An 11645-nucleotide genomic window follows, 5' to 3' on the forward strand; every position below is an offset into this window, starting at 1 on the left:
GGTCCCCTCCTGCTGCTTGCACCCCTCCACCTGCTGGAGCAAGATTTCCTGAGACTCAAGGCCAGGACACTTTTAAAAGTCTTCATTCCACCTTCATCGTTTGACTTTGTTTGGCTACGTGTAGGTTACAGGCTGGAAGTAATTTTCATTCAGAATTGTGATGAGCCTCTTCCTTTCCCCCTGGTGTGTGGGGCCCTGGAGAGAAGTCGGAGGCTCCGGAGTCCTGACTGTGCGCCTGGAAGCTCTTCAGGGTTTCTTCCCCGTCTTCCTAGCGTCAGCCTCACTCACGTGTGCCAGGCGCTGGAGACGGACCCCTGCTTCCGGGGCATTTCCTGGGGTCCCCTCCGTCAGACAGGGCCTCCCCGCGGCCCCGATGCGTAGCCCTCCTCTCCTGTTCTCCGCCCGTCCCTCTTTGCCCCTGCTTCCTAGAGATTCTCACGCTTTTTTTCAGTCCTTCTTTTAGTCTTTAAAAATATGCTGCTCTGACATCTTTGAGTCCCAAGAACACTTCTTATGCCCTGAATGTTCTTTTTTTTTAAATGTTTTATTTCTAGGAGAGAGACAGAGTGACAGCGTGAGCAGGGGACGGTCAGAGAGAGAGGGAGTCACAGACTATAACAGGCTCCAGGCTCTGAGCTGTCAGCACAGAGCCCGACGCGGGGCTCAAACCCATGAACCGTGAGATTGTGACCTAAGCGAAAGTCGGACGCTTAACCGACTAAGCCACCCAGGCGCCCCCTGAATGTTCTTTTTTAAGACTCTTCTTGGTCTATGGATAGAATGTCTTCTCTCAATTTCCTGAAGACTTTGTGGTGTATTTTTTTCTCTGACTGTCCGTCCGTCTGTGTGGGTGTCTGTCGTGTTAGAGCCTCTCCTCAAATGCTGGGTGACTCTCACCTGATTACATNCCTTCTTGGTCTATGGATAGAATGTCTTCTCTTAATTTCCTGAAGACTTTGTGGTGTATTTTTTTTCTCTGACTGTCCATCCGTCTGTGTGGATGTCTGTCGTGTTAGAGCCTCTCCTCAAATGCTGGGTGACTCTCACCTGATTACATGTGAGACTAAAATGCTGGCCGGACCTCTCGTGCAGGGACAGGGCCTGCCGGCCACAGCACGTGGGTCCCTCCTCGGATGATCCCGGGGTGTTACGCGCAGCTCCCTGCTGGCGGACTTGCCGGTTTACGCTGGGCTGCGGCCTGGAGCCCTCGGCTGGTGGAGACAGAGCCACGGTGGGGAGGGGGCTCTTTGCAAACTCTTCCACACAGTCTGTCTCCACTCCTACCCTGCACGTCCTGCCTCGGAGGTATCGGACGCTTTGGTTTTGAGCCTTGCACGGCGTCCGCAGCGGGAGTCTGCAGCAGGCCCCAGGGGCACCTTCCTGTCCCCACCCCACCTTCCTGCGGTCCCTACACGTGTTGCCTGGACCTTCCGCTTTCTGGCCGCAGAATTTTGTCTCCACCATGTGTCCACTTCAGTCCCGTCCCCCGCCAGCTCTCACATTCTTCATCAGTGCCATACACGATGTTGTTGGGATTTTATTCTTTAATGTTTATTTATTTTGAAAGAGACAGAGACAGTGTAAGCAGGGAAGGGGTAGAGAGAGAGGGAGAGACAGAATCCGAAGCAGCTCCAGGCTCTGAGCTGTCAGCACAGAGCCCGATGTGGGGCTCGAACTCAAACTGTGAGATCATGACCTGAGCCGAAGTCGGACGCTTAACGGATAAGTCACCCAGGTGCCCACCTTTGTTTGAATTTTTGAAGGGACGGAAGGCAAATGTGTGTCCAGTCCACCACTGACGTCGCGCCTGCTTGTAATTGACGGCCGCCCCCTGCTGGAGCTGTGACTCACAGTTCACACTTGTTCAGCTCTCTGCCTCCCTGACATTTGCACAACCACCAATACAGTGGAAGACCTCCTCGCCTGTGACACTGCGGCCTGGGTGTCCCCTTGGGGTCCCCAGCTCCCCTCCTGCTCCTCCGCGTCCATCCCCCGCCTCCTCTGTCGGCACAGCCCTCGAGTGCTCTCATCTACACCCACGGCTTCTCGTCCTGCTGTCCTGTGATGACCCCCAACCTCCACCTCTGCCCCCACATCTAACTGGCTCCCCACGGAACAGACCCACAGCCGTGCTCAGCTCGGCCAGCCTCCCCGCACCCCGCCGTCCCCAGGCGCCGCACACCAGCGTGGACCCCACCAATGCTGCATGCCTCCACCTTCATGGCCCTGTCTGAGCCACCTCCGTGCTCAGAACACGATTTCCTGGACTTCTGTCATTAGAATTTACTCATGAGCCCAACGTACTGCTTGCTGGGCACCTGCCGGGCGTGCGGCCCAGGAGACACGCTGGGAAGACACAGCGCATGAGGCAGACACGAAAACACGCACTTTCAGCTCAGTGTGAGCTCTACTCTCACCCAGAACTGATGAGCCCCTTGATGTGACCTCTAGAACTGAGCCTTGAGAGGGTCTCTCCAAGCAGAGTCTGAAAGGTACACGCCGGGGGCAGGGGCGCGATCCGTGAGGTCCCGCTGGGACACGTGTGCACACGCCAGAGGGCGCCCTGGGTGCATGTGTGTAAGTGCCAGTACTTGGTGCGTGTGACCTTACATGGATGCAGGGGCTTTGCAGGTGCAATCAGATTCCCCGCCCTTATGGGTGGTGTCCCCACTCCAACAAGACAGAAGAGCAGACACACACAGGGGACATCATGTGACAATGGAGGCGGGGGGGGGGGGATGTGTCTACATCAGACACGGAGAGGCAGGCGTGAGCACTCCCCGGAGCCTCGGGGAGGGCACGGCCGCCACACCTCTTCCCTCCAGCTGTCACCTCTTTGGCATCTGGGAGGTTTTGTTTGTCTCATTTCATGTTTACATGAGTTTAGCTCATTTAAGGGCACCGCCCTGTAAGCCATGTCTGATGGGCTTAGAGGCCCCAGTAAGTGAGCGTAGAATCCAGAGAGGAGCGAACGCGGAGAGCTGGAAAGCGGGCTAGGTTTCCGGGCCTCTGTCTTGAGGCAGTGAACTCAGAGACGGAGCCCGAGGAACGCACGCGTTTCCCCCACTATTTGGGGCACCACCTTGCCATTCGCCAACGCGGAATGTGGACGGGGCCATGGCTGTGCCTCGACGGCGCATCCAGGCATGCGCGTGCGGCCTCCTTACCTAGTTTCTTGTTCACATCGCTTTGAGACCTTCTTGTGGTCTTTTCAATCTCCTCCACAAGCCTCTGGCTTTCTGCCACCAGGCGCTCGGAGCGGGACCGCTGGGCCTCTGCTCGGTGGTACTGGCTCTTGTTAGCCACCTGCCACTCGGACGGCAGGAACTTGGGCGGAGGTTGCAGAAGTTTGGCCATCGCAGCTTCCTGAAGTCCTGACCACAAAGCACACACTTTCAGTTTCACGGAAAGCAACCTGTCCTTTCTTTGATGTCAGTTTGTATTAAAGTGTGACATACAGACCGAGAAGTGCCTGGGTCATAACCTGTACACACCTCACGCTCCCTCCGGGTCACTGCCCTTCACCTGCGCTCCCGGGGGGCAATCGCTGCGGTGGCTCCACTCTGGAAATCAGCTTTGCTGTTTCTTAACGTAGTGCAGGTGGAATCACACAGCCAGGACCCCCGGCATCTGACCGCCCTCACTCAACGTTATGTTTATAAGAGTCACCTGGGTCGCTCCTATAGCTGTGGTCTGTTGAGTGGCTTGTTCAGGAGGCCGTGAACGCGCCACAGGTATCTGTCTTCCCTACTGTGTTTGGGTTAGGGCTTCCAGTGCGGGCTGTCAGGACAGTGCCAGGAATATTCTCACACGTGTCTTTTGGTGACCCCGGGCATGCACTGTTATAACTCATCAGAATGGCTGGACCCTGGGCAGTGTTCACTTCTAGTGGCTTCTGCCTACAGAGGAGCCCAGCCACGTTTCCTGGACAAGCCAACACCTGCGACATCTGTACCCTGACAGCTGGGTCTGGAGCCTGCAGGGCAAGTGAAAGAAACAGACCCTCCGTAGGACAAAGAAAAAGGAGAAGGCGGCTTGCGGGGGCCAGAGCACCCCGACCCCCGCCACCTGCTCCGCACGCAGCCCCCCCCCGGAACACCTGCCCGCGCACGCCCCTCGGGGCCCTGGACCTCCCACCCTCCCACAGCCCCCCGAGTCCGTCCGGGTGCGGGCTCGAAAAGCACCCCAAGACCTTGGTGCGTCCGAGCAGCCTCCGGGAGATGCACAGGTGGCCGGACGGGGTCGAGGGGAGCGTGGGCGCCCTGAACTCACCGGGGCGCCTCCCGGAACCACCGACCACAAGGACCACAGGGCTTACGGGCAGCGCCCTCACCCACCAGCTGCTCCTGGCTTCGCGGAACCCGCGGGTCAACGGCGCGTCTCCGCGGCAACCGGGGACGCGTGACCCAGGCCAAGGGGGCGGGGCTGCAGCCGGGGCTCTGCGCAGGCGCGGACCCTGAGGCCTCGCTGAGGCAGAGACTAGCCGGCGCCAGGTACCAGGCGGGGGACCGCGACCACAGCTCCGTGCCTGGGGACGGAGCCCTGCGCCTGGCCTGGCCCTGCCGCAGCGCCCCTGGTGCCCAGCCGGGTTGGGCCGGGACCCGGGGCCGCGGGAGAAGGCGCGAGGCCCGGGCGGCCGCGGCCCTGAGGGGGGGGGTTGGGACGGGGGGCAGCTTGCGCGGCTGTGGGATGAGAGCACGCCCCCGGGACATGTGCACGGGGCCCTATTACTGGTAACGCGCTAACAGAAGACAAACGAGTCACCTAGTCGGGGAGAAATGCGGACTGATCCTCGTCCACACAGCCCGAATCCCAGAAAATGAGCATTCAAATCTCCCGCCCAGGTGGCGGGCCGCGTCATCGCTTGACACCAGCCAATCGAAGGCAACCTCCCTCTAAGCATAATAACCAATCAGAGGAGGCTTTGCCTTGTGGAGCCCGCCCCCTGGTCTCGCGAGAGCCGTCGGCGCGTCCGGGCGCCCGCGAAGCGTCATGAATATTAAGCAGCCGCTGTCCAACGGCCTGTTGCATATTCATATCTCCGCCCCCGACGAGCGGCTGTTCGAGTCTGCGCTCTGCGGCCCGCGGGCGGGCGGGGGAACGGGTGCTCCCGCACGTGGGCGAGGGAAGGGGGCGGCGTCCCGGGAACTGGCCGGGCCCGAGGCCCCACCCTGGGGGCGCCCCCAGTTTGCAGACCCGGAGGCTTCCCAGAAGCGCCGGAAAGCGGGTAGAATGGGCAGAAGTACATGCAATGAGTCCTGAGTCCTGATCGAAGGTCACCGTCGTATCCGAACCGATTTGCAAAGTGACCCTCGCGCGCCCCCCCCGGGTGGAGGGGGGTCAGAGGCACCGGAGACCCTCAACGGGAGAACCGGCGGCGGGGGAAGTGGAAAGTGAAGCGGCCCCTCCGCCGGAGGTCCGCCCTCCTGAACTTGACCCTGCTGGATCCCTCGACGGGCTTGCAAAGAAGGAAAAGGGACTCTCCTTCAGCTATTTATTCTGGAGCTCCAATATAATGACAAGTATTTGAAAACATTTTCAAAAGAAACACCTTATTTTCCACGTGCAAGCCAGCAAAGAAATGAGCCCGATAGAGGCAGAGTGGAAGGGCTGATCACCGATGCTCGGCACCGACCTGGCACCCAGGGGCGGCCTGGGGCTCACTGGACCCTAAGGCACACGCCCAGCACGAGGCTTAGAACGTGTAACTTCGCCAGTATGCAACCAAAGCTTACAAAGTAGAATATCCAGGCAAGGTGCCCTGAAACTTTACATGGTTTTGAGATCTTTGTTATTTGGAATAAAGCTATGTTTCCCAAACTCGAGTCATTCTGGTACCAGCTTCTTAAATTTTGGCCTTTCCGTGCACCACCCAAAGTTATTTTGCTGTTTTCCTTCAAATACACTCCTTTTTACATGTAAACGTAATTATTTAATTCCTTTTTTTTTAATGTTTATTTATTGCTGAGAGAGAGCACGAGCAGGGACGGGCAGAGAGAGAGGGAGACACAATCTGAAACAGGCTTCGGAGCTGTCAGCNTTTTTTAAATGTTCATTTATTGCTGAGAGAGAGGGAGACACAATCTGAAACAGGCTTCGGAGCTGTCAGCACAGAGCCCGACGCGGGGCTTGAACTCACCAACTGTGAGATCATGACCTGAGCCGAAGTCGGCTGCTTAATGGATGGATCCACCCAGGCGCCCCAAGCATAATTATTTTAAAAGGAGGCCTTATATCACCATCATAAAGGTAACATTGGTATCACTGGTATTATAGAAAGGAGAGTAGCCATAAGTAATATTATGGTACATTTATGAATTCCAATTATCAAAAAACTAACATACCTCCAGACCTTAGAACACACAGGTTGCGTTATTTTGTTGTTTCTCGTGATTACCTGCTTGGGGTCCATGCACATCCTGGCTCCTTTTGTTTCCAGGTACATTTCTGATGGCTTAGGTACGGCTTATAGTTCCAATCCTTCGAGCTTTCTAACGCTCACTGCACATGGTGCTAGAATTCTCCTCCCCTTTATTTCATTTCGCAGGAAAGAATTTTGGGAAGCAATGTTGGTGGTTTTTAAATCTATGGGCTTACTTTTGGATTTTTGAGATGTCTTTTAAGAGAATCTGATTCTCGGAATCACAAGAAACTTGAAAGGTTGTTTGGTCCAATCTGACGTGGAAATGTCCTTTATAGCATCCGTACCAAATAGCTGCCCAGTGCTTGATGATGCCCAGGGATGGGGAGCTCATCACCTCCAAGGGAGTCCTTCTTGGGGCTGCTGTGCTGGAAAGTCCTTCTGAGGAGCTTCAGTAACGTCATTTAGAGATTAAGGCCTCCATTAAGAGCAACCTCGGGCTACATGGAGCCCCAGGTCCTCAGATTGCTCAAGGCTGAAGCCATCCTCGGACTGCCCTCAGGTCAGCTAATCAAAAAACATTCCTGTGGTCTGAGTCAAGGCTGGGAACTGCAGACAGTTATTCCGTACAAACTAGCCAATTTCTCACTGCTTGCCTGAACCCCACGTGGGCCCTTTGAACTCACCTCATAATTGGTCATTTTCAAAGAATTCTCAAAAGTCGTGATTGGGTCCCGCCAAAAGTAACGAACACCTCACAGATACTGAATGGTCAAAGCTGTTACCATGGGGGCTGCTGTACAATTGTAATCGGTGCTTATGTGATGATGCCATACGTACAACGTGTGCACTGTAACACCCCCGTCCCTGACCCCATAAAAACCCTGCTCGCTGTTGTTCGGGGCTTCACCTTCTGCCACGACACCGGTAGGCGGGTGAGTCCCTGCTCGAGCTTGTAATAAAGACCCTTTTGTACTTGCATCGGTGTCGGCTCCTTGGGGGTCTCAGGAGACTCGCGAATCAGGCACAACACTTCCAGTAGTTTCCATCCATGGATACGACCTTTATGTATTAAAATATATATATATATGATGTTTATTTTTGAGAGAGGGAGCGCACAACCAGGGGAGGGGTAGAGAGAAAGGGAGGGACAGAGGGAATCCCAAGCAGACTCTGCTGTCAGTGCAGAGCCTGACGTGGGTCTCGACCTCATGAACTGTGAGATCATGACCTGAGCCAAAATCAAGAGTCCGACGCTTAACCGACTGAGCCACCCAGGCACCTTTGTTCCTCATTTTTAATCTGAGAAAGAGGGCACCAAGTGACCCCAGAAGCCAAGCACTATATCTAAAAGTGTTTTTCATCAAGAAGGGTTTATGCAGGGGCGCCTGGGGGGGGCTCAGTCAGTTATGCGTCTGAGTTCAACTCAGGTCATGATCCCACGCTTCACTGAGTTCGAGCCCCACATCAGGCTCTCTGCTGTCAACACAAAGCCCACTTCAGATCCTCTGTCCCTCTCTGTCTCTCTGCCCCCTCCCCTGTTCATTTACTCTCTCTCAAAAATACACATTAAAAATTTTTTTAATTAAAAAAAGAAGGGTTTTGGGGCGCCTGGGGGGCTCAGTCGGTTGAGTGTCCGACTTNACTAGTGCAGGTGCGTTCAGGCTGCTGTTTGTCTGTGTACAAGGTCGACAGGGAATAGGAGGCATTGTGAGGACACTTACTCTGAAACCAAACATTTCTTCTCACAAGCTTTCGAGTCCACTTTTGGCTGAAGAATATGTTGGGTTCGCCAGCCTAGAAAATAAATGTCATTTGCTACCACTCATATGCAGGATTTTCTCATTATTATACAGCTATTTTATTTTTTTTAAATGTTTATGTATTTTTGAGAGAGTGTGAGTGGAGGAGGGGCAGAGGGAGGGAGAGAGAAGATCAGAAGCCGGCTCTGCACGGGCAGCACAGAGCCCGACGCGGGGCTCGAACTCACCAACCTCGAGATCGTGACCTGAGCCGAAGTCGGATGCTCAAACCGGCCTAGCCACCCAGGCGCCCCAGCTGTTTTATTTTTATTTTTTTTAATGTTTTATTTATTTCTAGGAGAGAGAGAGAGACAGCGTGAGCAGGGGAGGGTCAGAGAGAGAGGGAGTCACAGACTGAAACAGGCTCCAGGCTCTGAGCTGGCAGTCAGCACAGAGCCCGACGCGGGGCTCGAACCCACGAACCGCGAGATCATGACCTGAGCCGAAGTCGGACGCTTAACCGACTAAGCCACCCAGGCGCCCCCACCCCAGCTGTTTTAAATAAGGAGAAATAATCGGGGCACCTGGGTCGCTCGGTCGGTTAAGCATCCAACTTCAGCTCAAGTTGTGAGCTCACGGTTCACAAGTTCAAGCCCCACGTCGGGCTCTGTGCTGACAGCTCGGAGCCTGGAGCTGCTTCAGATTCTCTGTCTCCCTCTCTCCCTGTCCCTCCCCTGCTTGTGCTCTGTCTCTCTCTGTCTCTCAAAAATGAATAAACGTTAAAAATTAAAAAAAAAGCTGGCAAATAGAGACAAGGGCCTCCCTGAGTTCGTGAGCTCCCTGAGCAAGTCATCAAGCCCAAGGGGAAGAGGTCATGGGAACCTGACCCGTAGCCACGCCGGACAGGAGCTGTGAGTAACCGGGGGACCCAGCCCTTTCCCTTGGCATCGGACGTGGGGCAGACTCGTGGGCCTGAGCCCTCACCTGCGCGACCTGGCTCTCTCTCCGGGCGGACAGGGTCGGAATCGGGTTAAATCGAGGACACCCGGCTAGTGGTGTGCAATTGTTTGCTGGGGGGAGAACCCCACACGCCCGGTATCAGCGGTGCTGTGAGTGTGACAGTCGCGTGGGAGCCAAGAAGACCCACAGGAGGAAAGGCTACTCTTTGTGTAAAATAAAAACACACACACGTTTCCTTGGAAATGCGTAAATATCTCCGGAAGGACGTGCGAGCAGCGGGTGACACTGGCCGCCTCTGCAAGGAAGTAGCACGTGGCTGGGGGCAGCGTGGATGGGAGGCCCCACGAAACACCCTTTGGCGTCTTTTGGAGTTTGAACCACAGACATGTACCACCTCCGCAAAAATAATTAAATGTTTCGAGGATGCTGAGTGCAGAACAGAAGGAACAAAACAAATAATCCTGTGACAGAGTCACCGCCTCTGGTCGTTTACAGAAAAGAGTGGAAAGCAAATTTCTGCTTTGGTGAGGCCATTACGTAACCTACGTTTGTAGGATCCCCTAGAAATTCATGTTCCCAATAAGCATTTGTCGTTGTCGTCGTCGCCGGGCACAGACCCAGAAGCGTCCCCGCCATAATGATGAACAGAAATGTTGTCGTTTTCCTGAACATTTAATTAGTAATCACGTGCTCGCAGCCCAGAAAACTGTGTACGTTATTTACACTCGTGTTTCACAAATCCCTTCTTGCTCTCCACTAGCTGCACAGCACTGTTCTAGACGCTTCAGGACGGGCAGCATGGGCCCAGCCTCCGCCATCAGACCCGAGTTCAAGTCCAGTCCAGGCGCTAATCGTCAGGGAAGCGCAAATCAAACCCCCATGAAATGTCGCCTCGCACCTGTCTGCGTGGCTAAGATAAAAAAGAGGAGATGAAGCGCCTGGGGGCTCAGTCGGTTGAGCGTCTGACTTCCTCTCAGGTCACGATCTCCCGGTTCGTGAGTTCAAGCCCCGGGTCAGGCTCTGTGCTGACAGTGCAGAACCTGCTTCGGATCCTCTGTCGCCCTCTCTCTGCCCCTCCCCATCTCACGCATGTTCTCTCTCTCTCAACAATAAATAAACATAAAACTAAAAGATGAGAACGACAGGTGTGGGGACAAGGAGACCCCTCCTGCAGTGCTGGTGCGAATGCGCGTTGGGACAGCTCCTTGGACACGGTGTGGAGGTTCCCCAAAAGTTCAAACTGGAAATACCATGTGACCAGCAATGCCAGTCCTGGGCACTTACCCAAAGAAAACAAAACCACTAATTCAGAAGACACTTGCTCCGCTATGCTTGTTGCAGCCTTTACAAGGGTCAGGGCCCGCGTCCATCGACAGGCGAGTGGATAGAGAAGGCGTGTGGGTGCACACGCACACACGTGCAGACACGCGCACGGAACGTTACCCGTGCAAAAGGATGAGATCGTGCTATTTGTGACATGGAAGGATCCAGAGGGTATTATGCTGCTAAGTGAAATAAGACAGAGCGAGGAAGACAAACCCCACGTGATATCACATGTAAATGGAATTTAAAAACAAATAAATAAATGAACAAAAAGCAGAATCAGGCCTGTAAATACAGAGAAGAGACTGAGGCTGCCAGAGGGGAGAGGGTGGAGGGGAGTGGGGTGGGGTGGGAGATACAGGCTTCCGGTTAGAGAACGACGAGCCTCGGAAATAAAGGCACAGCGTAGGGAATATAGTCGGTGTTACTGTCACAGCCTTGGATGGTGACACGTCGTAGCTACGCTTGTGAGCACAGCGTCACGTCTAGAGAGGTGAATCACTGTGTTGTGCGCCTGAAGCGAATGTGACATTGCGCGTCAGCTGTACTCAAATAATAATAAAAATAAATCCGGTTCAGGCTGATACCAGCCGGGTGATCCAGGACACGTGTTTCCTTATCTGTGAGCAAAGGACACACGATATCCACCCGATAGGGCGCTCTGTGCATTAAACACAATGTATGCAAAGGGCTGGTACATAGTAGATGGTCAATAAATCCTTTCTCTTAGGTACTTGGCGTCTGGACACACTCAGGGGAACATCGTTCACAGGCCGCGTATGATATTAAATAAGTGATACAAACAGCGTATACGGAGAAGCTCGTAAGCAGCCGTTTGTATCAGCACCAACCCGAAACCCTTCTTTACAAGCTCTCGCTGGACCAGCTCTGTTGAAATCACCAGCGCAGGGCCGGGTGTGTGAATACCGCACGCACTTCTTTCCTGTTAGAACAGTAATGCACACTGATGACCGGTCAGGGTGAAGAGGTACAAACTTCCAGTTATAAATTAAAAAAAAAAAAAAAAAAAAGGTGGGGGCTCCTGGCTGCCTCATTTGGAAGAACAAGTGACTCTTGACCTCAGGGTCATGAGTTCGAGCCCCACGTTGGGTGTACAGATTACTACCAAATAAATAAATAAATAAACTTTAAAAATTGAATTTAACTAAAAAGCCACTTAATAGCATAAAAGAGCTCTGCGATGAGAAGTCAACTCCCTCCACCGCCACCCCCATCCCTGTCCCTCCTGCAGAACGTTC

The 11645-nt window shown here is 54.1% G+C and overlaps 1 protein-coding gene across 1 annotated transcript in view; it reads right to left on the reverse strand.

Annotated features, from left to right (window-relative positions):
• The window catches only part of TEKT1 (tektin 1), a 13706-nt gene extending 10327 nt beyond the window's left edge, over positions 1–3379 (reverse strand). Inside the window, exon 1 of the mRNA XM_077746684.1 lies at positions 3168–3379. Within this exon, the coding sequence (XP_077602810.1) occupies positions 3168–3357 (190 nt within the window). The 5' untranslated portion in view covers positions 3358–3379. The remainder of the gene's footprint in view (positions 1–3167) is intronic.
• Between the last annotated feature and the right edge of the window lie 8266 nt (positions 3380–11645).

Source organism: Crocuta crocuta, unplaced genomic scaffold, assembly GCF_008692635.1.
Source record: "Crocuta crocuta isolate KB4526 unplaced genomic scaffold, BGI_CrCroc_1.0 scaffold139, whole genome shotgun sequence".
In the NCBI taxonomy this organism is placed as follows: Eukaryota; Metazoa; Chordata; class Mammalia; order Carnivora; family Hyaenidae; genus Crocuta; species Crocuta crocuta.